We start from the raw sequence: 24,555 nt of genomic DNA, 5'->3' as shown, positions 1-24,555 counted from the left end.
CCAACGACTGCAGCAATATTTCCAGCACCACCTATTGTTGCATATCGACGCGATTGCAGCCTAAGAGATCTCCTGGTACATACCCCCGACCGCTGTGCGACAGACCAACCAGGAACATTCGCGTGTGAACACCCGCGCTGCCGCACATGCCAGTACACCACATCCGATGTACATGTACGCGGACCGAAATGCTCAACTACCATCCGCGAGCACTTCAACTGCAAATCGGAGAACATTGTCTACTGCATCTCATGCCGTCGATGTTCAAGGCTTTACATTGGGGAAACTGGACGTTCACTCCGCGAGCGTCTCGGAGAACACCTACGAAGCGTTGAAAAGAACACACCCGGTTTCCCTGTAGCGGAACATTTCAACTCCCCCGGCCACACTCTATCAGACATTGAAGTTAGAGGACTAAGAATGTGTTCTGGTTCCGGAGCGCGACGGAAGCAAATTGAAATGGAAAGCATTTTTAAGCTCGGTTCAATGCAACCGCTGGGCTTGAACAATGCTTTTCATTTCATTTAAACTGGGCGCGCGCGCTCAGGTTTCCGCGCGCTCTTGGGACTTTTAAATCCAACATGCGATCGCGTACACACATTGGAAAACGGTTTTCACACTGATGAAGGGCTATGCCCGAAACGTTTGTGTTTATTACACAAAATGACACTGTTGGCAACATTTTTTTAGTTTTTTTGTTTATAGTACTAATTTGAAAGTGTCACGCATCTACTGGGAATTTTTTAACCCGCATTTGTTTGAAACAAAGTATACTTAAAAGGAAGTAAAAACGCAACGACTCTCTTATACATTCTTTTGAAACATCATGACTGCATACATGAAGACCGGAAGTCTTAGAATCTAAGACTGGAAGTCCTGTGTCTCCAGAGCCCTCTGTTTCACATGCCAAGGCTCTGCTGGCTAGGAGAAACGAAAGGGCTATGGGGACGAGAATGGTTCCGCCCGTATTCAAATGCTGGGGAAGCCATTTCCTAAGAATATGTCAATACAAAGAAAATACTTTTGTTTTCATTTTTTAACTTAATCGTGAACCTAACATTGATTTGCTCTCAAGAACGGTTACATACTCAGAAACAAAACAAGAACTGCAGTGAATTTGATTATAAAGTTGGTTACCAGACTTGAGAATTCTACGAAAAATTTCGCTTGAAAAACCGATTTTCGCGTACAATTTACCCGTTAAGTTAGAAATTTTCATCTGCTATAGACTCCACTGCTGTACTTTTGAAACACACTTTGTTCTTGCAGTCAACAGCTACCCTGAAACTCGCCATCGCTACTGGAATGGCTACATGCTGTTCTACGAGTCCACAGACAAGCTAAAGTCCCAGTACGGCACTGGCAATGATAGCCGAGGAAACCTGGTACGACAAGATGCTGTTATGGAGGGTCAGAGGTATGAATGAACTTAACATACGCAGTATGTCGTACATTGTTTGGCGGACGATATTTTTGCCCATGTTAACTCTCCTTTGAATCAAGATGGCAGCAAAATCATCAGAGAAACGAAAAGAAACACTGAACAGATTTAAACGGTTGGTAGAATATTTGTGTGGCTGAATTCATCTTGGCTCACTTACTTTTAGTGGTATCTTTGTCGTCCGAGATAAGTAGGGGTAATCCTGTAATGACATCAGTTCTCCAGGTTTTGAGGACTGAATGGAGTCCAGTTCGGTCTTTAAACATTCGTATGATAAAAAAAAAAATCGGACGACCGCGTAGCGGGAGACTGAATTGTTAATGACGAGTATGATTGCAGACAGAACTGAACGACACAGAGTAAAGTTACAATCGTAACTATAAAAAAATCGAGGAGAAAATATAGACAAAGCCAAGCTTGCCAAGCCTTAGGGACGCTGTGGATCAAGCCACTTCTGAAAGTTTTCTAGGTATCTGATGATTTAAAGGAGTATTCAGTCACTAGAAGGAACCATACAAGTCTTGCACGCCGCTCTCGATTTTTGTTATTGGACACTGTCATTGTACACCTTCGTTACTCACCCTCCAATTTGGTGAAATATAGGGAATACCGAGAACCAATCAGATTTGAGACTTGCTAAAGTTATGATTAATATGACTTCTGACTTTCGTTTCCAGGTCCTGCCCACCTTCTCCGTCGTCATCGTCGATATCCTCGAGCTCAGGCCCCCCATCACCCACTCGGACGGATGGTCTGAGTCAGCTGACAGCTCTACTTCAGAAAGGAGAACGGAAAGGCATTTTTAAGGACAAAATGCCGGCCACCATTCAAAGAGTGGTTAGTAACTGGAGAAATGTCTTCTGGAAGCATCAAAAATCATATATTCTTTCCTTTGTTGATGAACTTTTTATTGTCGTAAAGGGAAGACCCGCGGTTTTTGTGTTGCACTAGTTTTTTGAATGGATATTACATAAAAGTCATGAGAGTAACGGGACTTAAACAAAACAAATACTTTAAGAACCGCTTGGATTTCCGAAAGGAAAATTTGTATATTGATAAATGGACTTAAAAGGGTTAGAAGATCATGAAATTCTTCTAGCTGTTGCTATAAAATGTATGGCTAACATAAGGCAATCTTTATCCTCAAGCATCATAAGGCAAAAGTTACGGTGACAAGTCATTCAGAAGATTAGTAAGTAATTCATGACACTCCTTTGTTTGTTTTCTTGCTCTCTAGGTTCATACTGAAAACCTTCAGTTTATGCAGAACAGGGATGTCTATAATGTTGATTATTTTAAATTCGTCCTCAATCTTGCGTCCTGCAATGCGGTAAGTCACACAATTTTCATAGAGTAGTTTTCAATTGTGTGTCGAAAGTAATCCTGAACTGCATTGGTTTGCTTTACTTTGTTTTGTGATTGGTCTAAAAATCTCGCGCCACTTTTTAACCAATCAGGAGTGAAACCAAAACCAGTCGTGAGTCACTCACACACATTTTCTCGCCCTTTATGTTTAAACACTTCTACATGTATTTGTTTCGAGATTTGATTGGTTCACTGGAATGTCTGTTTCCTCTGTGATTGGCCAGTGACTACTTTGGCTTTGTTTTTTCGCCACTTTAATTAATAAAGGGTCAATCAAGCAAGCCTTCATAACCGCATCTCGATAGGTTGCAAATAACTGAGAAAATCAGTTAATATCTAACACTGTATGAGAGGGTTTGCGAAAGCCCTTTTTATCAACAAGTTCACAAATAGTTCAAAGCCAGCGTTGGTTTTGAGATTCAAAATAAACTTGCTTTGTTTTTTGTAGCTTTCTAAAGGGACCATGTCACGGATTTTACCAGATTTTTGTACAGCCAAAATTATATTTGTGTCGTAGGAAACCAAAACATAATGGTCCATTCTTATTAACTATTGCTATATCAGAGAAATGAAACTGTTTACAAGCGTGTTTGGCTGCGGATGGCTTGGATGGGAATGGATTGCAAAAAGTAAAAAAGTGAGGCTGACGTTTTCAAGTTGTTTCCACGCGCCCACATTAAGGTTATAGCTTCCTTTAGAGGTTTAAAGATAATGTTTTTCATGGATAAAGTTGCCTAGCACTAATTTCAGAACAGTTTAGACCAAAAAATCTGCGCATCCCCGTGACATAGTCCCTTTAACTTTACTCTATTTGAATTTTATAGAGAAACACATCATCTGGTAAGCATACGATCCTGTCAGTATGCAGTCTCCAGCTGGCTGTACAGTTCCTCTTTAACACTTACTTTAGAACCACCAGGAAACTCAGGTTAGTTGTGTTAACTGCCACTTATCAATTAATTAATGCTAAAGCATGCATTATCGAGTTTTAATATACAATCTTCGTTCGCTGTCCAAAATCCACGCGCGCCATTGGTTAAAATCGATCACGTGATTTTCCTTTACCTGTCGTCAGCAAACTCCGACAGTGCAGTATTGACAATAATGCACAAAAATCGTGCATTATTGAAAATGTCTTCAGCTTCAAGGCTTGCAAAAGTGGAAGAAAAAGATATTCCTCAAATTATCAACGATTCAATATCAAAAAATACCAAGAAGAAAACAACCTGGAGTGTTTTCATTTTCAAAGGTAAACTGAAGCTGAATTTTTTGTGTGCGATTGACTTGCTGGCTTGCAATTGTAAAAGCGATCGGCTCACCTTGAACAAGCTTCTCGCTGACTGTATTTATGAACGACTCCAGCTAAAGAACAATTTAATAGACCATTTTGAGCTTTATTTATTTTTCAGCTTATTTTGGATTTCTGTATTATTGATCTTTACAGCCCGCATGTATAATTATGTACTACTCAAATTCTTCTTATTATTATTCATTAAAAGTCTAGTTCAAAGTTCGGCGAATCGTGTTTTTCTTGCAGTGTACTTAGATTGTATATTAAAAGGGTTAGAGACTGTTAGTTCGTGTTTTGTTGACAAATACACGCACTTGCTGGCCGCACAATGAACGAGAAATTTTCAATACTGCACGAGGCGTAGCCGAGTGCAGTATTGAAAATTTCTCGTTCATTGTGCGGCCAGCAAGTGCGTGTATTTGTCAACAAAACACGAACTAACAGTCTCTAACCCATAAATGATGCACGCGGGAAGTTTGGAGAGTTTCTCCAATTTTTCCACGTGCACCGTAAGTCTATAGTGCACAGCTAAAACCATGAGCCAATTGTTTGAAGACATTCCCCAGAAAAAATTCTCGCGCGAGAAAAAATTTGCCCATGCTGTCAGCGTGCACTATTGGATCGTCGTAGTTTATATCCACACAGTCACAGTAATTTTTTTACTCTGATTGTTATGATATTTAGAATCCATACAGAAGAATGGTGCAGCTGTATTGGTACCATAGTCAAGAACAACAGTGACGCATGCGCATGGTTTCTCAAATTCTTATCTGGAGATAGAGGCAGAGGCTATGTCAGGTACGTTTCCTTCCTGCTATAAACTGGTCACTCAACTTTTCTTCCTTTGGGAGAAAATACAATGACATCCTCTTGCAACAAGTAGGTCAGTGTATGTATTCTCACAAGACCAACATCCTTACTACAAAGATTTTGTAACAAATTCCTTCGAAACAACCAATTTCACGCCTACAATATTAGATTTTCTCACGCCTTACATCTATTGTAGAACATATTAAGAAATTTTCTGTGTTTTTCCAAGGACCTAAATTTTATAACTCCCTTGACAGGGAAATCGCCGACCCTATTCAATTTTGCTCGTTTAAGAAAGCCTTTAATTAAGAATAGAATTATTACAAACTATAAATAACATTTCATTTTCTAGCTTACTATTTTTATTTATTTAGCGACTTAACGCCATGTAACCAATTAACTTAGTTGTTTGCAGTCAACTGGATTAATTGAGGCCAAACCACGCGTAAGGTGTCAAGTTTCTTTTTGGTCTCCCCGCCACTTTTTCTTTGTAACTAATTATTACTTAATTTTTTTTATTGTATCCTATTTTTAGAATTTCCCTTGTGTAGCAAATGAATAAAAGATAAAAATACTTACATACTTAATCCAGTATGAGCCTCACGCTTATGGGAGACGCCCTGGCCTAATGGTTAGCGCGCTTGACTCCGGGTTGAGTAGTCCGGACTCAAGCCCTGGCCGGGTCATTGTGTTATGTTCTTGGACAAGACACTTTGCTCTTATAGCCCTTGCGCTTGGTTAATAACAGATATTTAGCTCTTTTTTTTCTTATTGCAGACCGTTCCTACTGGAATGTCCTTCTCAAGAAGTTCGCTTTGCGTTCGCCAAGATTCTTGGTCTTACATTTGAAAGTGTCATACATCATGGAGGAACTGTGGTAAAGTCATCGTTAATGTTCTTGTCAAATTTAAGTACTGTATTGTGCTAAGTTTAAAAGGAGACGGTTTAAGTTCTGCTGTAAAAGATGTATTCAACGGTGCAACGTCTGTATTGTTGTGTTGCAGTTCTTTTCACTTAGCTGTACAAGTCTGTAAATTTAAATGAAATATCTCGTTCAATAGTAAATTATCTGTCCGCCTCCTAAAAGCTAAAAAAGCTATAGGACCCTCCTTTGTGTTTAAAATTCAGACTGAGTTCTCATTCTCTTTTTTGTCATTAACTACAGTATCGACTGGGACTCTGCTAAGTGCTTAACCTTCAGTACAAACTATTTTCAACGACTGACTCTAGAAAGCTGGTACACAAACTTAGAACAGACGCCTATCAACAGTTGCCAACAACAACTGACACCTTACAAACGACTTATTCACGACGTAAACAAAATCGACGAGCGCACCTCAAACAGAACGACTTAATTTGACTAACAATAGACGGATCGAAACTGACGAATTACTGTTGAAGAACTTTACACGAGTCTTACAGCCAATAACGGGACCAGACTTATAACATCATCGACTGGCAACAACTTTTCAATGGACTCTGAAGATGACTTCCGCTCAGGTTGTCCAAATGTCAGTCACCAACAACAGTTCTTTTCAGAACTACTCTCACCCGTACGATCACACTATACGACCTACTGATACTTCATTTACTATGCGTGTCATTTTATAGGAATCTGGGCAACTTAGCATGTTGGTGGAAGCTCTGCTACAGATGTGTGACAGGGATGTAGTGGATAACCACAAGAGCTGCTCTGAGTACTTCTGGCTGATGAACAGATACGCCACTATGGTAAGTCGTTCAAATTGCTCTCTTCCTCCCTTGCATACTCTTCTCTCCGAACAGACAACCGCCTTTCTTCTTTGCGAGACGTTATCTTCTCCATTTAATGTTAGCTAAATGGCAATTTCAAGGAAATAACTTGAAACAACATTATAAAGAAAAATCTAGAGAAACGTGATGCTCGACCTTTTCCAACACATACAGTACTTGAATGGTTTTAACTCCTTTTTGTTTGAAACACTATCTAGATTTATACCATGCCAAAAAAACAGCCATCAGAATACAGGAAGCCGTGTATTTCGCGGTCCCCCCTTCCCATGTGCGCTGCGCTGTTTCTCGCGTTGTGCGTATTTTCTTGGCATGGTTTGTACCACTTCTCGTGGTTCTTGGGTTCCCACTCGTCACTTGTTTTCTCGTTCACCTCCCTAAGGCTCGGTGTATCCGATCAGTACTCGGGTTCCATAGTTCCACTCAGCGTTGCATAACTAGTATATATTTGTTCTTTTGCTGCCTGCCTACATCGTAACAAAACTCGTAGTGTTCTGTATTGGCATCACTGCGTACTAGATAAGAAAAATATTACTTGCTTTTGACTTTTGTTCCTTCTCTTACAGAATCGAATGACTTGTAAGCATCTTATCGCTCAGGGAGCCTTTTCAAAGTTCTTACACTTCTTGGTCGGACCTAATGCTGAGAACGTAAGTATGAAACTGTTATGATTATTATTGTTGTTTTTGTTGTTGTTTAGTGTCTAGATACCAACAACGGGGAAGCGCGCTGACTCCGGATCGAGCAGTCCGGGTTCGAGCCCTGGCGGGTGCAATGTGTTGTGTTCTTGGGCAAGACATTTAACTCTCATTGTCCCTCCCGCTAGATGTATAAATGGGTACCGGCAAATCTAATGCCTGGGGGTAACCCTGCGATGAACTAGCGTCACATGCAGGAAGGTGGCGGGGAGAGAGAGATTAAGTAGTAGAAATACCCCTAGTCGCTTAATGCTACGGAAATCGGGTTAAGCTCCGGCCTGATGGGCCACTAGGCTCGAACACCAACTCTACCTTTACTTTCGCCAAAAAAAACCCGTCAACTACACAGAGGAGTATGTTGTAAACATTCAAACCCTGGGCTGATGTTTAATGTTATTTTTGCGTCTTGTGTTCAGGGATCTAATCGCAGATGGAGCTCCATCCAAGCACAAGAGTTCACTCATCTTTACAGTGTGTTGGCCACTTTAGTGTGTTCTTGTGATGTGTCGTCACAACTTACAGTTGGTAAGGGCACTACTCTAGTAGATGCAAAGATTTGTCGCCTTGTTTTCTTACATAACTGATTGAAGTCTTATACGTTCATTGTTCGAGGGCTGTTGTCTATAGGAGTATTTATGTGAAATGACGCGATTTTTCACTCTGTCACGTACGCTCGCGTGTCACGCACGCTCGTCGAACGTGCTCTGTCACGTACGCTCGCTTTTACTAATTCGTCTGTAAAGTTTATGAGTCAAGACCATGAAAAGTGAGGCCGATTTGTTAAACAAATATTACATGACCTCTGAGAACAAAACAAAGAGAGCAAGTAATAAGTTCAAGGGTGTAAGCAATGAGTACAGGGCTGAGTGATGTAAAATTTGAGCAGTCATTTGAAGAATAGTTTTCAAATAGACCTTGTACCGATAATAATAATAATAATAATAATAATAATAATAATAATAATAATAAAAATAATAATAATAATAAAACTTTATTTAAACTCGAATTTAGAGTAGCTTAACAAGCTAATATTTCCGAGAACGAGATAGATAACAACAAATTAAAATAAAAATTACTATTTACATATTTAAAATTGACTTATATTAACTAATTGAATTGGCTTTGCAGATGTGCCTTTTAAAGTCAGATAAGTTACATAGCCTTATAAAGTTAGGTAGAGAGTTCCATTCTTTTGTTGCCATATAAGTAAAGGAGTGGAGACCAAAAGTTGTAGTTCTAGGTTTGGGCATTTCCAGTATATAGTTTCCACGCAGGTTGTATGAAGTAGAACGGAACGAGAACATGTTTCCCATATAGGCTGGATAGTCATTGAAAAATAGACTTTTGTACAAGATAGTAAGGAATTTGCAGATGCGTTGATCATGAAGTTGGAGACAGTTTATCCTGTCTAGCAGCACACTATAAGGCGATTCAAAATCACTTAAAATGAATCTCAGAATCCTTTTGTTAAGAGCTTCTATTTTGTCCCTGTTGTTTGCACTGCAAAAGTGCCAGACTGTTGAGCATTATAGTTCACCACTAAATTTTCTCCGTTCTGATTGGTTTAAATGAACACGTGCCGTGTCCCGCCGCCGGGGGCACTTCACCCATGTCCCTCCCGTGATGCCCGATCGTGTGCCCCCCGCGCCCCGTGCCATTTTTGTCGCGTGCCTGCGCACCCACCATCACTCTTTGGTGGGTTTCTCGTCTGGTTTTGTTTCGTTTGTCATGTCGGCTTTCTGGTTCCCCTCCGTGCTGTGTGTGCGCGCGGGATAGTGGGAACAACAATCTCCTTCGTCTGTTCCCCTGTTCCTATACCCTCGACTTCCTTCTCGGCTAATTTTGTGAACATCAATTCCCATCACGATTCCTCGACAAACACTCTATTGTTAAAATAATCAAAATGAGGGAGTATGTACGCCTTATATAGTTTTACTAAAATGTCTCTGGAAATAAGGTTTCTGAACCTAAGCAATACATTAAACTGGTTGGTTGATACGGCGGTCAATTTGATTTCTATTGTTTTGAAGACATAATGGGATGCTCAGTGGGCAAATTAATATGTTTAACCACTTATGCATCCCATAATAGCTATTTGAAACAGCAGAATTCAAAAATGGCCGCCGTATCGGTAAAAAGGGTCTATTGGCAAAGCGCTTTGCGAAAGGCCGTTTTGATGTCCATAGAGACTTTTTCTCTAAACAGCTAGTGACAGCTCCTTTCAATTATCTTTTAGATGACTTTATATTACTCACATCTTTCTATTTTTTGTTTGATTTGTTTTAATTTATAGAGCCCAGGTCCTTGCGCCCCACGTTCCTGGAAACAGTCCGTGCAGACTCGCTCATTCCCATGCCCCCTCAAATGGAAGACGCGATCTTTGGCGTCAATAGTGACTTTTACATCAGAGAGGTTAGTGGGACTTTTGTATAGGTGGAAAACAAACGTACTGGCTTTTTAACCAATCAGTAGCAAAACCAGTTGTAGCTTAGCTTACGCCTGTTTTCCCCTCCCTTGGCGCCAGTTGCATGTTTTCCCGCGCTTGGTTCCTGTTGCATGTTTCTGCGAAGTGTTCTGATTGGTTCTTTGCGTTATGTATGTTTGTTGTGATTGGCCAGGTTGGATTACTTTGGCTTTAGATTTCACGGCAGTAGTTTGAAAACCGTTCTATCGTTCTACACGCCTTCTTTTTATAATAGTTTGGCTAGTTTTTCGGTAATACATCAGGAAAGAAATATTGTTAATCGCAATGGGAGCGAGCTTTGAGAAAGCCCTTTACATTTTCGTTTTACATGAATTCCTAGATTTATGCGAATACGCCGTTGTTAGTAAGTGAGTGAAGCTTGACAGATCTTTGAGCAAACTGAGCTGTTGTTATAACGGCGTTCCAGTGTCGACTAATTCTTTGTGAGTTAAAGTTAAAAAGTGGTGAAAAAAAAAATGTTATGGCTTTGTGATGTACGAGTCGGGTTATGTTATATCTACCCTTCGAATGATGCTTTTTTATCCGCCTGTTATTCCACGCCATATTGTAAAACAACAGGCGAAAAAAAGTAGATTCTTTCGCAGGTTAATAGAAAGTGTTAATGTTATCTGACATAAAATGGAGGGTAGCGACATGCCAGGAGATGTGTATGGCAACCATGTTAATGTCGTATTCAGTATGAATCAATCTGTGTGCCTATTCCCTTTAGGTTTCTACAGCCATTTGTGACGTGATGGGCACATCACAACAAATCGTCAACATGTTTATCCACTGCAGTTGGTGTAACGAACACTTCAGCATCAAAGTATTACAGCATATACGGGTACGTCTTTATCAGTTCAATTTTTACTGACAGTAGCTGGAGCGGTTTGAACGGAAATTAAATGCAAGGTTCTTTTCGTGTGAACTGACTTTATAATGATTATTGTTAATTATATTGTTAATTAGTTTTTTTGTTATTTTTCAGGCTCTTCTTGCTACTGTTTCCGCCAATGACATGAAAAATCTGTTTTGTGCTCTTCTTGATTTACTGGTAATTGGACTATTTTGTTGTCGTTACGTCTTGTATCTTATGCTCCATATGCGCCATTTTGGCTGGTGTATGGTTTCTTTAAAAAAAAAAAAAAAAAAACCCCCCCAAAACCCCAAAACCTTTCATATGAGAGGGTTAAGCAACCTTTCAACTAGTTTAATTCTTGTATGCTCCACGACTTACCAACTGGTTCTCTAAGTCTGTTTCGTTTTTTTTTTTTTTTTGTTTTTGTTTTTTTAATCAGATGGTTGAGGATCCTTTGCAGTTGTTACGAATAAAATGTGTGGCGGATGAACAAGGAGATGGAGTGTTAGGTGAGTTGCTGTGAATCGTAATCTGTCATTACAACATCAGTTTAGAGTAACTTTTAATTGAATGTCGAAAATAATCCAGAATTACTTTGGCCTGCTTTACTGCGCTCTGTATTTGTTTTAAAAAACTGGTGCCACCCAGTCAACCAGTCTGATTCAAAACCAAACGCGATTACGTCACTCGAGTTTTCCCGCGTTTGGCGCCGGTAACATTTGTTTGATTGGTCATTGTAATAGCTTTGGTTTTGGTTTTAATTGCAAACCTCTTATTTAGCCAATCCCAAAACAACTTAGTTCTTGAAGCTCCAAGACGGATAAAAAAAAAGATTATTTTTCTTCCATGAGAAGAAAGAATGTCACTTATTGGGAGGTTTTGTATTTGTGTTCCTCGTAATATATTAAACACGAGCGACAGTGTTTCATCGGGATATCCAAACACCGAGAAGAGATTTACAAAATACGACGCGCAGCGGCGTATTTTTTGATGAAATTCGAGGTGTTTGGATAGGCGACGAAACACTGTCTCGAGCGTTTGATAAATCTTCCCCTTCGATACAAAAACTACGGAGTAAACGGTAAAATAAAATCATAAAAATCTATGCTAATTTAGAAAGGGTATCCAAACCTCCTTCACGATTACGATTTCTTTGTATTAACTTAGCGGGCTTACAACAGGGGCAGCTTACATCTGTAGTGGCGTATAAACAGCAGGAAAAAACCTGTTTAGAAAAGAGCGGAATAGAAATGACTGCAAGACTCTCACGAGGGATACACTGTAAGAAAACTACTCTGATCAAATGTTTTAATTCCATTTTACGGACGCTGGCTCGGTATTTGGTGTAATTTTTTTTTTTTTGAAATCCTGTTTTAGCTCTGCTTCACTGTATTACTTGACTGTAAATGTGAGAAGTTCAATTTTTCTCCTCTCTTACTTTGTTTTCAATTATTCGTTTTCAGCTGTTATCAAGACAAGTAACACGGGTGACAGTCGCCGGGCGTACCAGTGCATCAAGTTCTTAGTTCAACTCGCAAACAAGTGTCCACAAGCGAAGGATTACTTACTACAGAACTCATCACGCTGGCAATGGGCTGTGCAGTGGCTCAAGAGAAAAATGAGCGAGCACTACTGGGCACCACACACGTCATCCTCCAATGAATACTCGTCAAGCCGAACATTTCAACGAACGTCCAGCGCTGCCGACACGCTGGCCGAAGCTACAGCGTTGCTTACCGAGCTCGAGGCGAAGGATGGCGAAGTTAACACGAGTGATGACGTCGACGAAACGTCGGGCACGTTAGGTGTAGGCGAAGACTGGGAAAAGGAAATGACAAATTAAATAGCAATGAAAAAATAACATCAAATCAGTGACACAGCGCTTTTTATGGACAATACAATGTGTCGGAGACACCAAGGGCCGAACTGCTTCAATCGAATACGAGTCAATGCCCTCAAAGAGGAAGCCTGCGAAAATTAAAGCCAACAGATTCGTTCACTAAAGAACTGTTACGGGCGTTTTTTTCATGAACATTTCAAAACGGAGTCAAAGTCAAAAATCACATTTACTTCTTCGCAAGCCGATAACGTGGTCAGTAAACAGTTAAAAGAAACGTATTTTACCAAATGCGATTAATGTATTTTCATTTTACGTCTACAAGGTTATCATTTGGTATTAACACTTTTATGCCCAAGACAGCAAAAAAAGATAATTTCTCCCTACAACCTCATTATGTTTTAGCAGACAGGTGAAGAGAAAATCGAAAATCATCAACTGTGTTTTGATACTCCAAATTTTCATATCTTACATTAGTAGAGTTTTATTACTATCAGTATGGAGACATTTTAGTTTAATCTTGGGACTGTCAAGTTTATTACAAAGAATCATTATTCATAATTGGAATTGTCTGAGAGCATTTGCTGAGCCCACGGTTGTTATTGCCAGAGACATTGCTAAGCAACATGACGTGTATGCGCCATGCGCATGCCAGAGTCGCGCCAGTCCTCCCACTACCTTTTTCAATGATGTGAAATTTCGTACAAAATTTAGCTCTTCCTGGAATTTTCTGTATTTTTTACACAGAATTGTTTATTGTGCTCTAGTAACGTAAATGTTAAATGGGGTGAAATATAGAATACAAGATATTGTTTTCTTCGCAAAACGTAGTAAAGAGTGCAGATGTGCCCTTTTAATTGTAACAATTTAAAATACCGAAAAGCATTTCGTGAAATCTTATTATAGAGGATCAGTTATATTGTAAGAGTGCCTTCGGAATTATTATTCTGTGAACCTACTGAATTGTGAATTTGAATAAAGCTGTATTATGACTTTCCGAATGGGGTGCTTACTTTCTTAGATTTCTTAAGATCTCTCCCTGGGTTTATTTTCTAGGGAGGACGTAAATGAACACGGGTTGTATTGAAGGAAATCCATTAGTAATCGAACAGGTACGCACGCGCCAACGCACGGAAAACGCAGGATGTACAGTAAAAACCCGCGTATAAGAACACCTATTTTGGCGGTTCAGGCTGATTTGGTTTTTATATAAAGGGTTATAATCTGCAAAATCAGCCTGTAAGTGTTCTTAAGTGTTCTTAAAAAAAGTTTCTTAAAATAAGGAACATACTAGGCTACCAATAGATGAAATCAATATATATGCACACAATTGTATTTTAATTTTAATAAAATTGATAAATCAAGGCAATACTGTACTGTAATTGGGGTGGAACTATTATGTGTGCAATGAAAAGTAGTGTTGATCTTTGATATTTTTCCATAATAAGAACAACTTTTATTTTTTAGGGCTGAATGTGTTCTTATATAAATGGTACTTTATTTCCTAAAATCAGGCCTGGGTGTTCTTAATCCACTTGTACTGTAGTGCATTTACTGTAGTGCATGAAAAACACGCAATTATCCTGCAGAACAGGCGGTTTTTTTTTGCGCTTCACGCTCGCCTTCGCACTTCGCGCTCACTGTGTTGCGCTTCACGCGAACCGCAAAATAAACCGCCTGTTCTGCAGGCTACGTTGTAACGGACGAGTAAACGTATAGAGGCAACCAACAGAGAACGCACGTGCAACACAGGGGAGAACCCCAAGGGACCCCATGGGGAACCTACAAGTTGCAAAAAGCGAAGAGAACGGGGGAACACATGGCGTATTGCACGGGAACGCACCAAAAAAGCACGAGCGGGGCGGGGGGGGGGGGGGTGGGGGGAGACCCACAACACATACACGGGAAGCGTTAGAGGGGCCCCTATGGAGAAAGCACGGGGTTTCATAAAGCGGAAAGCCCAGCGCACATCGCACAGCGGAAGGCACGGGAAGTGCAAAGGAGAATGGCAAGAGGAAATTCACGGGGAAACGCATGGTGTAAGGAAAAAGCAAACACAGGAGAGCCCCCAGAAAAGCCAGACCCACGGAAAATGTGTAGGAATTGCACCCAAACGTATGGCGAAACGTGCGTGAGAACACACGATGTAACCACACACCGGGGAACACAAGGGGACGGCGCATATTGAGTAACGAACTGGTAATGCACGGTGTAACGGAAGAACATGGGGGAACCCACATCCGGTAAACGCAGGAGAAAACCCATAGGGAATCCATCGGGGGTTGCGTGTAGAGGAACGCACGGGGAATCGCATGCAGAACACTGTTCTCTGGCCCGCGACAAAAGGTCACTGTCTTTAATCAGTACCACAACGGAAAATACCCACCTCGTACGTGCAACAACTTCACTAGCTCATACTTTCTATAAAACCACGCACATCTGCTTGATGAAAAGAGCCTGGTGCCCTGCTGGCGTAACTTCTCTGCGACTTCTTCATAAAGCGAGTTAAGTACTCTTCTTCTACCAACAGAGTACGTACAAATGGTATTTATGGTCCAAAAATAATACGACTTTTTTTAATTTTCACAAACATGTTTCGACGGTACATCCGTCATCGTCAGTGTGACGGTTATGAAAGTTTACAGTGATTTAAAACGTGCCTGTTACAAATCATACGTTACATTGCGTTGAAAAGCAATACGCTAGATAAATTTCGAAGTTAACGGAATTAAAAAGAAGCGCGCGCGCGTGCAGCTATAGGGAAAGCGTCAAATTGATGTGTTTGACCTGTTGATTAAGGTTCGGCTTTTCCCACTTGATGTACATAGACTCCTTAAGCTTAACCTGGTACTTAGTAGGCGCAGACGTGTGTCTCTATGCCGAGCATGTATTAGACATGTTACTCCACCGTTATGTCACGAGAGCAGTAGTAGGGAACGACACACGACCTTCAACAGGTGTCGAGCAACAGGAGTTGCCCAAGCACTATTTCAAGATCCCCTACATCGGGCATTTTTCGGGTGCTGCACAACAAAGGGTGTGCAAGCTAATCGATCGATTCTGTAAACCCATCGACATCAAATTTGTTTTTTCTACTTTTAAAATTAAGAACTTGTTCAACGTGAAAGATCCTCTCCCTGACAGGCTCCGTACGCGCATCGTGTACAAATTTTCTTGTGCAAGCTGTAATGCTTGTTACGTTGGCGAAACAAGCCGACATTTCTCCACGCGCGTGCACGAGCACTTGTCATCGGACAGAACCTCTCACGTTTATAAGCATTTGCAGGCTTCAGAGTCATGCCGTACCTCTTGTAACTTAGACTGCTTCAAAATCTTAGACTCTGCGCCTACTAAGTACCAGGTTAAGCTTAAGGAGTCTATGTCCATCAAGTGGGAAAAGCCGAACCTTAATCAACAGGTCAAACACATCAATTTGACGCTTTCCCTATAGCTGCACGCGCGCGCGCTTCTTTTTAATTCCGTTAACTTCGAAATTTATCTAACGTATTGCTTTTCAACGCAATGTAATGTATGATTTGTAACAGGCACGTTTTAAATCACTGTAAACTTTCATAACCGTCACACTGACGATGACGGATGTACCGTCGAAACATGTTTGTGAAAATTAAAAAAGTCGTATTATTTTTGAAAATTTCTACATTTTTGCTGCTGTCTCGACCATTTGGATTAATAAAACTCCTTTGCAGCCCTTTTTTGGATGTCACGTTGCGTGACATCTACTCCCCCGTTGCGTGACATCCAAACAATGGCTGCGAAGGAGACTTAAATTAGCTTAAATTATCATCCGGCTCACCGTTTTTAACAGGCAAAGACTCAATAATGTTTTTTGCCCTCTTTACCCTGTGTACAGGCACTCAAACATTAAACTCTTGGGACGAGGATGGCGTTCCCTCCCCTCCCCTCTTCCCATGATATTTCCCACTGGTCTTTGCGAGTGCAGTTCGTTCCGCCATGTTGACATGTCCGACATGTTTCACGTGTTCAAGAAAATTTCGGAAAAGTGAGTTTACTGTACTGTCCAAGGTTTGTTATTTGTTTTCAAACTGCTTGAAACAGTGATATTTAATTACTGTAAAACATTAGCCATTTTTTTTTTGCTTTGTTTGCAGGTCGAAGCTATAAGGCGGAATGAGGAGGCGTTTTGTTGACCTCTGAAGACCTCTTGACGAAGGTAAACCCGCTGGGAGGTAAACTAAGCTCATAGAATGGTTTACGGTTTAATTTAACAATCACTAGACTATATGTGCATCTTTTGAAGTTCCTTCTTCCTTTGTAGAGGCACAACTACCTGACAAAATCTAACACGTAGAGTGACCTACTCAAAAATGTGTTTGTAATGGGGAATCTTCATTACAAAATTGTTACTTATTTTAATTTTACCATTTCAATGGATTTGCTACAGGTCACGTAAGTCTGATGTAGTATGGACCCTTAGTTCTCATTTAACTTAGCAAAAGGAAGTTAAAAAATAAAGGCTGGTATATACTGCATGTTAAAGCTGATTTCCAGTCCGTACTGCGCAGACTCGGGGTTTGTTTTCGTTTTTGTTTTGAATTCGTTGAAACGTTACACTTCGGTGACAGCATACATGAAGTTTTTTAGTCCGCCATTACGGTTCGTTTCGTTCAAGAATTCCCGATGAGCTGAAACGTCGGTTTGAAATAGCGTCAAGGTTCTTCTACTCATTATTATTTGTTCTGCAAGGATATCTGGCGTTAATAATGAAGAAAAAGGTAAGTTTGTCGCGGAATTTTTAGTTTTGCTTGTAAACATTCCTCCGTGTGGGCTCACATAAACATTGCAGCTGAGATTGCGCAGTACGGACTGGAATTCATCTTTAATGGTAGCACAGGCTTACCATACAATGTTTGTGAGGTCACAGTATGACCATATGAATATTCAAATTTCTTCACTAATTGCTATTGTAAATATTTAAGCTTTCTAAAATTTGCTTTTACGACTTTCATTTGTAATAAAATAAAATAGAAACATTTTCGCATTGTTTAGGTTTGTTTTAATGCCGTTTTCCTGGCGATTTATAGCACGCGAGAGCAGTTCTGGGAGTTTAGGTTTTCGACTCGTGTACTGAATACAAATATTTACACAAGGCGTGTAACTTGGACATCGAAGAATCCGGTACCGCCTCTGGGGGTACCCCAAAGAAATATTGCTTGGAAATCATCCATTATTTTGCATAAAAAATGTTTTTGTCAGTGAACGCGATGTTCCATGTGTATAGGTGATCTGGAATTATTGCGAGGTGGTGGGCTGGCTCTGAGTTATGGGTCTTTTCTCGTGCTCTGCTTCTCGCACTGTGAAATTACGTTTTCTAATTTAGAAATATTTCTCTTTTTTGACAGGAAAGAAACTTAACCCACAAAATTCCCTATCTGTGGATTCACCTATGGTCTACTATGGCCAGCAAGGACATACAAAATGCACCAACAAATTATCTCAGATAACCATGAAGGGGGATTTTTCACCTGAGACAAAACAATGAATGAAATGAATTGAAGGTGAGATATTCTAAATGTAACACACCAATGATAGGGGTGCTCTCCAGTGGCCTGAAAGGGCTGCAGAGCAGAGTCCCATAACCATAATGCAGGCATAGAAAGGAAAACCATGCATTTCAGTTTTCATGGCTAGTGGCATGGTTTGCGGGTGCATGCGCCCTCCATGCAAAGACGATGTCGCTTAACATGGCGGCCATACTCCATTAATAGGTTAACCTCAGCTTAGGTTTATATATGATATACAAATGCCAGCTTACATCTTTGTTATTGGACATCCATGTTATGGTCAATTGTTAGCTGTCAAAACAAGGTATCTGCTGACCAGTATCACATGACCATATCACAGGCTCAAGTGTAGAACACATTGAGGTCGTGTGTTGTTTTTGAAGTTGACTGCTGACCAGGTAATGGGTTTTCTATTGGATTGTGGGCTCAAGTCCTATTTTTTTTTCTGAAAACGGTCAGTTAACTTCAGATTTACAAAAAGGGAAAAGTAAATAACCAGGGAGTTTGGCTTTTAGGCTTGGCAAAATCTATTTAATGTGCTTAGTGTACTATTAAAGACGCTTTTCTGGAATACAACCAGGTAATCCAAACTACAACAGCCCCACCCATGAGGTCTTCTGAGGTGCAGCCCAACACAACATGGGATTCACTTCAAACAGCTGGAGCTGAGTGCTGTGTTCCTTTAGGTCTTGTGAGTACTATCATTTATATTAGACCGAGGGAAAGATATTAAGATATTCAGTTTTTGGAATTATTATGCAAATTATAAGACTACTGACGTCAAACCATGTCAAGAGCAAGGAGACAAATCACAAAAGTGAGTCTTTCTGAAGAAATACAGCATGATAAATTTGTGATCTAGTTGGATGCTGTAACCACTGAGCTACTGGAGACTCCATGGTGAGCAAAGGTGAAATGTGGGTCTTGACTAGAACCACATCATGCAGTCACAAAGTCATAATTGATTTGAAGTACATTGGATTTTTCCACATGTATAATAAAAGTAGGGTGCAAAATTATATATTCGAGTGCATTGCCTTGGTAACAACCTAAGCTCTAGATCTTCTTTATACATGAATGAAATGTTTTATTTTTGTTTCTTGGCAAAGATTACAACCTCAGTTGCCACGGTGCTAGAATTGACTTATGCATTATCTCGAAACCCCAGCTATCTCAAACAAAAAGAGATTTCTTAGCGGTCCTTATTTTTCCTTTAATTTCCTGTTAAAATATATTACCCCAGATTCTTGATCTGTGCAGCAAAGACTGGTCATTTATCAAAATTTCTTCACAGAGAAAATTGTTTTGGATCTGGGACTGTCTGCATACGCTGAATGGATCTTGAGCTTTGTACAAGAGATGGGTGTAAGAACTGACCTAATAAGGAGCTGGTTCCACCCAGTAAATCTCTTCCTGAGTTTCTTGATTTGTGAAGCAAAGACTGGTCTTTTATCAAAATTGTTTCAGGAAGAAAATTGTTTTGGACCTGGGACTGTCTGCATGCGCTGAATGGATCTTGAGCTTTGTGCAGGAGATGGGTGTAAGAACTGGCCTGATAATGGGCTGGTTCCACCCAGTAAATCTCTTCCTGAGTTTCTTGATCTGTGAAGCAAAAACTGGTCCTTCATCAAAATTGTTTCAGGAAGAAAATTGTTTTGGACCTGGGACTGTCTGCATGTGCTGAATGGATCTTGAGCTTTGTACAAGAGATGGGTGTAAGAACTGGCCTGATAAGGGGCTAGTTCCACCCAGTAAATCTCTTTCTGAGTTTCTTGATCTGTGAAGCAAAGACTGGTCCTACACCAAAATTGCTTTAGATAGAAAATTGTTTTGGCCTAGGGACTGTCTGCATGCGCTGAATGGATCTTGAGCTTTGTACAGGAGATGGGTGTAAGAACTGACCTGCAAAGGAGTTGGTTCCACTCAGTTAATCTATTTCTGAGTTTCTTGATCTGTGAAGCAAAGACTGGTCCTACACCAAAATTGCTTTAGATAGAAAATTGTTTTGGACATGGGACTGTCTGCATGCGCTGAATGGATCTTGAGCTTTGTAAAGGAGATGGGTGTAAGAACTGACCTGCAAAGGAGTTGGTGCCACTCAGTAAATCTCTTCCGGAGTTTCTTGATCTGTGAAGCAAAGACTGGTCCTTCATCAAAATTATTTCAGATAGAAAACTGTTTTGGGAGCTGGGACTGTCTGCTCAGTTGCGCTGAATGACTCTTGACCTCTGTACAAGAGATGGGTGTAAGAACTGACCTGTAAAGGAGTTGGTTCCACCCAGTAGATCTTTTCCTGAGTTTCTTGATCTGTGAAGCAAAGACTGGTCCTACACCAAAATTGCTTTAGATAGAAAATTGTTTTGGCCCTTGGACAGTCTGCATGCACGGAATGGATCTTGAGCTTTGTACAGGAGATGGGTGTAAGAACTGACCTGCAAAGGAGTTGGTTCCAACCAATAAATCTCTTCCTGAGTTTCTTGATCTGTGAAGCAAAGACTGGTCCTTCAATCAAAATTGCATATACCGAATGATCTGTCTTTACATTCTTTACAACATGTATAGAATTTGGCATATACCATAATCTTAGACCATATTTTTTCCATTGTTAGTCTCCATAATTGAACCAGCTTTATTTTTATACAGTGTTTTTTTGAAGAAGCATGTGGCAGTCGGATTGCCTTCTCTTAACTTTTACGCTTAATCCAAATTATTTTTAAGGATACTTGGGTGGCTGGGTTTTACTCTCAATTTCTTGGCTATGTAGGGGTACTTAGTAGAGGAGGGGCTCGATGGACACCTAATAAAAGAATTAGTCTACAAAATGTTGTTTTCCCAAAGACTGCTAATTTCAGGTGACGTTGAAAATTTTTGGTCATTTCTTAGTTCAGTATTATAACCCTCCACTGGTGTTCGCCATGTCAGCCTTAGTGCTGGGATTATGAATAGCTTATGCCGTTTCGTTTTAGACTCGAGACATTTTGTTATAGTCCTCACCATTTTTGCTGTATGTAATACTCTGGAAACAGTGCCATGAAACATTCTTATCTTTCCTGTTTGACAGGCATCAGTTAATGCATCTTGTGGACATTTAAGGGCGGGGTTGAAAGCATGGTACACACTGAAAGGTAGGACTGATTTGTTTCTGTATTTTTGAGTGTATTATGTGGGAAAACATGGGTTTTGATTGTCATATCAAGTGATGACGTCATGATGGCATCGCCGAATAGGAATGGAAAATAACTACAGGAATAAATGTTTCTTGAACAGATGCGAAGCAAGAACAACAAAAAATAACCGCCGCATAGAACACAAAGCAAAATACTCACCGTCAGTTAGAAAGGACTAATACAAATTAGTATAATTTCCAAAGGTGAATTCAAGACTGGGAGATTCTGATTGGTCGAGAAGCTCGATTTATGATGCTATATTCACCATGCTAGGCGGTGAATATAGAATCTCAAGGCTTTGCTACTAAGCCATGCCACCATTGCCATCCAGGCAAGTAAACGTGGCGACATTTGCTAAATGAAATTTTGCCTCGTTCGAAAATTTAAAGCATTGGGAATTTTTCAAATTGACTACCAAGGCTTTTGGACCGAAAATATTTTTAAAAGGTAGTTTTCAAGGCATTAGAATTGATCTTTAACATGGTGGTTTTGGAGATCGCACACGGCCATGAGAAACTCATGGCCTCTTGTTTCGAGAGGATTCACACAATTACTCAGAAGGCACCAACGATAAAACAAGGGTAAAAGATATCCATCTCTTTCGTAGCGTTTTTGTTTCGTTTTATTGCCAAAACGTAAGTGTAAATTCCGATTTCAAGCAATGAATTAAACTGCCTTACACGTATACAAGCGAACACTTGTGTTTGTTCTTCATGTTTAACTTTTCTATTGTCATTTTGCAGTTCTTGATATTCACCTCTGAAAATTATACTAAAACAGTTATTCGCCTCAGGCTCAGTAAATATTGTTGAATAATCACTGAGCCTGAGGCGAATAATTGTTAAGTAAAAACAAAAGAGACGAGTTATATTTGATGAGTTCAATTAGATTCAGTAAACAGAGATTTCTTTAAACAATTACGATACAGCATTAGACCTTGCCTGCTCACAAGAAGTATTGTCCATCGTTTATCGGATGTCACGCTACAAGATGACACATCTTTTGTTGGACAATCATTCAACACAGAAGTTGTCAGCTACTTTTATTTACGTTAACTTTTTGACACATTTCCTGAAAATTATTAAAGATCCCCTTTTGAAACGTCATCGCTTCTGCATGCATTGTGTTCCAATTAATTGCAAAGCCAAAATAATCTACGAGCCAAACAAAAATCTTAACATGTTAGTTTAATAACGTAAAAAATACATAAACGAGAAGATAATACATTGGATAGAAACGAGGATGGTGAAGACTGGGAAAAACAAGAAGGATTAAGAAAAAACGGAAATTTTAAATTTACGCAAAAGTTTCAAGATTCACCATCAGTAAATTTGCGTTTTTGTTTTTATTTCCCTTGGGCGTTTGAGATAACGGAGTCCTACTGTATTCATTTTGTGATTTGCCTCCACAATGTGTTCCCATTTTAACATCATAAGTCTTCTAATTTTTAAAGTTCAAAATTTTTAAATATCTCTGGAATCAGACAAGATATCACAAAAACGTTAAACTATCATACCTCAATTAAAAGGAATTTTCAGACAAGTTTGATTTATTTTTTGCGTCATAGGCAATTCAAATAACTTCTGTAAAATGTGATTTCTGAAATATTTGCAGTCAGCAAACTTAGGAAGTTTTAATACTGATCTGTTTTGAGGGGTGTAGTTAGAATAGAAAGCATATAGCCGTGTTTTAAGGTTTACTTGCATTACTAGGGAGACAAAGTGAAATTCAGACGCATTTTATGTAACAAAACACGTTTTTATTTTTTGTGCCAGCTATTTCTCCAGTTATTTCGAATCCAAAAGCTCGTCGTTGGTCCCATTAAGAAGGTTGTGGGATGTAAAGGAGTTTTCAGATAGGAAATTGGCAGAACTTTTGTCCAGGGCAAAAAGATGGCCGTTATAACAAATGGGGCGGCCGTATTAACCATCGGACGTACAAGGGGAGGGGATGTATGCCACCCCCCTGGAGGGTTTTTCACACTGAAACTTTATGTAGCTGTTCATTCTTCCCTCGTGGAAATTTTGATGTCAACTGTGGCTCCTTGATTTTTGACATTGCCATGACAACATCGTAATTACACATAGGTTTAGCCAAATAACGACTTTTTGACAAAAATTCTTAAACTTTTCCAGTTTTCTCAACAATATTGTAAAATTCGTATAATTTTACATTCCATTAGTATTTTGGCTTGATTTATATTTTTGTATTTCCGTAATTTTCTGACTTTCTAAGAAAATAGTAAAATCCAACATGGTGGATCCAAGATGGCGGACCTCATAACTTCATATGACGTCATAACCAACAAAAATTGTGTCATCTTGTAGAGAAAGCTAAGGGCTTCTACTCCATGTAAATTAATTTTGCTCTGCCGCAATAGAACGAAATCTTTTTGGAAGGGTTTCCATCAACCCTCCCCCCTTTATGACCAAGGGTTAAAAGGGTATTCGATAGCCTCCTACGTAGACGTCACGCAATTCTTCCTTGGAAATGAAAGATTTTGTTGATGTTACAACAACTGAATCCGAAATGCTCCGAAGATCGCTTAACATTGTGATTGAATAAAATTTGGTAATAACGCGTGTTGTTTTTGTGGTTCTTCAAACTGTTTTCATTGCCAAATTGAAACGAGGAACATTTTTATCTGTAGGGTGGGGATTTAACTCAGTGAACGCTCGGTTTTGCTGCAATCAGGTTTTTTGGCTTGACTTTTTTTTCAAAAAAGGAATTGCGTGATTTGAATTTGAGAAGAAAACGCGCGCGGAAGACGAGATAATTATACTTCTTATTCCATTGGAGAGATAAAATGAAAGGTCATGTTGTGTTAAATAGCGTGAGTTTTGATACATGTACAGCAGGATTAAGGTTTGATAAGCAGTAGCAAAGAATAGTCTTTATCCTTATCGTACACCTTCTACCTATCTATCATTCTATCGTACACTTGTCCACCTGAAAGCTATTTTACTAACAATAATTCTTATATTTACTTTTTGATAGGCCTTACAGCTCCTTTAGGCATGAGAAGTCTTCCGAGTGGAAACTTTTATTTGTTTTTTACTGTTTGTCCATTTGACGTTTTTCATCAGATATTTTATGTCAAAAAATATGAATAAAGAAGTGTTAAATAAGCTTCGTGTTACTTTTTGAACCCCAAGCAAGCACGCCACATTTGAAAAAGACCCACTACAAACTAACAGAACTGTAATATCAAGTTTTGCCATACTCCACACATTTATGGTACAACGTAAACAGATGCGCAGGTGCACTACAAACTTCCTTAAAATTTCAATTCCTTTTTGTACCCAAAAGC

At 39.6% G+C, this 24,555-nt stretch overlaps 2 protein-coding genes and 1 long non-coding RNA gene across 5 annotated transcripts in view; 2 read left to right on the top strand and 1 right to left on the bottom strand.

Annotated features, from left to right (window-relative positions):
• LOC144637644 (ubiquitin carboxyl-terminal hydrolase 24-like) overlaps positions 1–13,532 on the top strand; it is a 66,834-nt gene extending 53,302 nt beyond the window's left edge. The window contains exons 51-64 of the mRNA XM_078496702.1: positions 1,270–1,417; positions 2,119–2,278; positions 2,679–2,771; positions 3,631–3,734; positions 4,782–4,895; positions 5,685–5,784; positions 6,519–6,638; positions 7,244–7,327; positions 7,792–7,900; positions 9,669–9,787; positions 10,570–10,683; positions 10,828–10,893; positions 11,138–11,207; positions 12,162–13,532. Coding sequence (XP_078352828.1) covers positions 1,270–1,417; positions 2,119–2,278; positions 2,679–2,771; positions 3,631–3,734; positions 4,782–4,895; positions 5,685–5,784; positions 6,519–6,638; positions 7,244–7,327; positions 7,792–7,900; positions 9,669–9,787; positions 10,570–10,683; positions 10,828–10,893; positions 11,138–11,207; positions 12,162–12,541 — 1,781 coding nt within the window. The 3' untranslated portion in view covers positions 12,542–13,532. The remainder of the gene's footprint in view (positions 1–1,269; positions 1,418–2,118; positions 2,279–2,678; positions 2,772–3,630; positions 3,735–4,781; positions 4,896–5,684; positions 5,785–6,518; positions 6,639–7,243; positions 7,328–7,791; positions 7,901–9,668; positions 9,788–10,569; positions 10,684–10,827; positions 10,894–11,137; positions 11,208–12,161) is intronic.
• LOC144637645 (HEAT repeat-containing protein 1-like) overlaps positions 1–24,555 on the bottom strand; it is a 207,652-nt gene that overhangs the window by 83,116 nt on the left and 99,981 nt on the right. The gene's annotated exons all lie outside the window — the stretch shown is intronic.
• Positions 16,241–24,373, top strand: LOC144638590 (uncharacterized). 3 transcript variants are annotated; one of them, XR_013567971.1, is made up of 6 exons: positions 16,241–16,579; positions 16,666–16,727; positions 17,917–18,072; positions 18,659–18,769; positions 21,140–21,203; positions 24,243–24,373. It is a non-coding gene; the product is annotated as an uncharacterized LOC144638590 (long non-coding RNA). The 3 variants fall into 3 exon arrangements; XR_013567970.1 differs by having other exon boundaries at positions 16,666–16,743; XR_013567972.1 differs by having other exon boundaries at positions 16,496–16,556.

Source organism: Oculina patagonica, chromosome 14 (assembly GCF_052425735.1).
Source record: "Oculina patagonica isolate OP01 chromosome 14, crgOcupat, whole genome shotgun sequence".
Classification (NCBI taxonomy): Eukaryota; Metazoa; Cnidaria; class Anthozoa; order Scleractinia; family Oculinidae; genus Oculina; species Oculina patagonica.
The sequence above is the reverse complement of the archived record's forward strand: the minus strand, read 5'-3'. Positions and strand labels throughout refer to the sequence as shown.